At 39.5% G+C, this 1,612-nt stretch overlaps 1 protein-coding gene across 1 annotated transcript in view; it reads right to left on the bottom strand.

The window, feature by feature from the left end:
• PLCB1 (phospholipase C beta 1) overlaps positions 1 to 1,612 on the bottom strand; it is an 842,442-nt gene that overhangs the window by 173,793 nt on the left and 667,037 nt on the right. The window contains exon 21 of the mRNA XM_030887038.2: positions 829 to 928. Coding sequence (XP_030742898.1) covers positions 829 to 928 — 100 coding nt within the window. The remainder of the gene's footprint in view (positions 1 to 828; positions 929 to 1,612) is intronic.

Here is a 1,612-nt window from a genome sequence, read left to right as displayed (position 1 = left end):
CAGCCATCCACTGATTGCAAAGGAACGTGTGAACATGCTTCGTTTGGAATAAACTCTTGTGTGTATGAACTGAAACCCTAGTCGCAAGACTTTGACGTAGCCCTCAAGTTTGCCTTTTTGTGTCTGACGTCCTTCTCCTAGGTTCACCCACATCATACCACAGATTGTAACTTTATTTCCCTTTATGGCTTAGTAATAGTCCGTTATGTGTAGATACCACATTTTATTTATCCATTAGTGTAATATATTCATATTTTTCACCTGGGTTGAACCCTTTTACATCCTCATCAGTAAAGGATGAAAACTTCAATTTCCCTATATTCTGATGATCGCTTGTTACTTTCTTTTATTTAAAAAATGGGGTAAAGGGAGACAGTGGTCCATGTAAGATATGAAAACAATAATAATCTACAATTTATCAGGGGATCATGAGGGTGGAAGAGGGGGAGGGAGGGGGGAAAAGATGCTGATACCAATGGCTCAAATAGAAAGTAAATGTTTAGAAAATGATGATGGCAACCTATGTACAAATATGCTTGATACAATTGATGTATAGGATGTTGTAAGATCTGTAAGAGGCTGCAATAAAAGGATTAAAAATAATTTAAAAAATGATATCCATCCTAATGGGTATGAAAGCCAATGAGCTTTTAGTTTTCTCATTACTCAGAATTACTATGGCAATAATTGACTAATGTATTACATCCCAACACCAAACATGAAACTGCCAGCTATAAAGAATCATAGCCCTGCTTTTATAACAATTGAAAAGTTCAGATAGCAATGCTTTTGTTTATAATTCTAATAAAAAGCTCCTCCTTTCCATACCTGGTCGAATTGCTTGTACTGGTAAGATCCGGTGACCAATAAATTTGCCTCCTTCTTCATAGACTGCTATCCTTAAACAGGCCAGGGACGGAAGGACCACCTACGGGATATTGGGCACGAAGAGTGAGCATCACCGAGAGAGAATTGGACCCTGGTACTCAAAGGCCCAGCTCTGACAATTCCCCTGGGAATGCTGACAAAGCTAATCTCCACAGAAAGCGAAGCGGCTGCTCCGCAAAGGTGCTTCAGAATGCTCCTGGGAAAATTGCCACGACCTTTTCTTCCATTTCCCCCCACATACTTTGTGAAGGTCCTCATAGGATTTAGATTTTCAAAAGAAGACATAGAGCAGGATGGATTTGTTTGAGCTTTATCCATTGCCCAGTGAGGCCTTTGTTTGTTCCATGCATGGAACGTTTTCTTCTTTTATAAGGAAAACTCTCCACGTGGACACATGGATACAACAAGCTCCAGGTTTACGCACACAGAGGAGTGGCGTTACCTTTACGTGAGCACTTCCTTTGACAAGTTCAAAGCAAACGACTTTGATGCTTTCACAGCAAAAGCAAACAAACAAACATACCCACAAAACGTAGCCTTCAGGACAGTTTCCAAAATGCTACTGCTTCATAAATGTAGTTCCAAATTACGCAATAAATAATGACTTATTAAATTTTTCCCTTCGCTGTAAAACAACAGGGATGCACAGTTGCATATCATGTCAGGAATACAAGCCCTTTATTTTAAAATGCTGCTGATTACAATGGCAAGCTAGGACGTATTG

Source organism: Echinops telfairi, unplaced genomic scaffold (assembly GCF_000313985.2).
Source record: "Echinops telfairi isolate 266 unplaced genomic scaffold, ASM31398v2 ScPeMD7_5592;HRSCAF=6446, whole genome shotgun sequence".
Lineage (NCBI taxonomy): Eukaryota > Metazoa > Chordata > Mammalia > Afrosoricida > Tenrecidae > Echinops > Echinops telfairi.
This window is presented reverse-complemented; position numbering and strand designations above follow the sequence as displayed.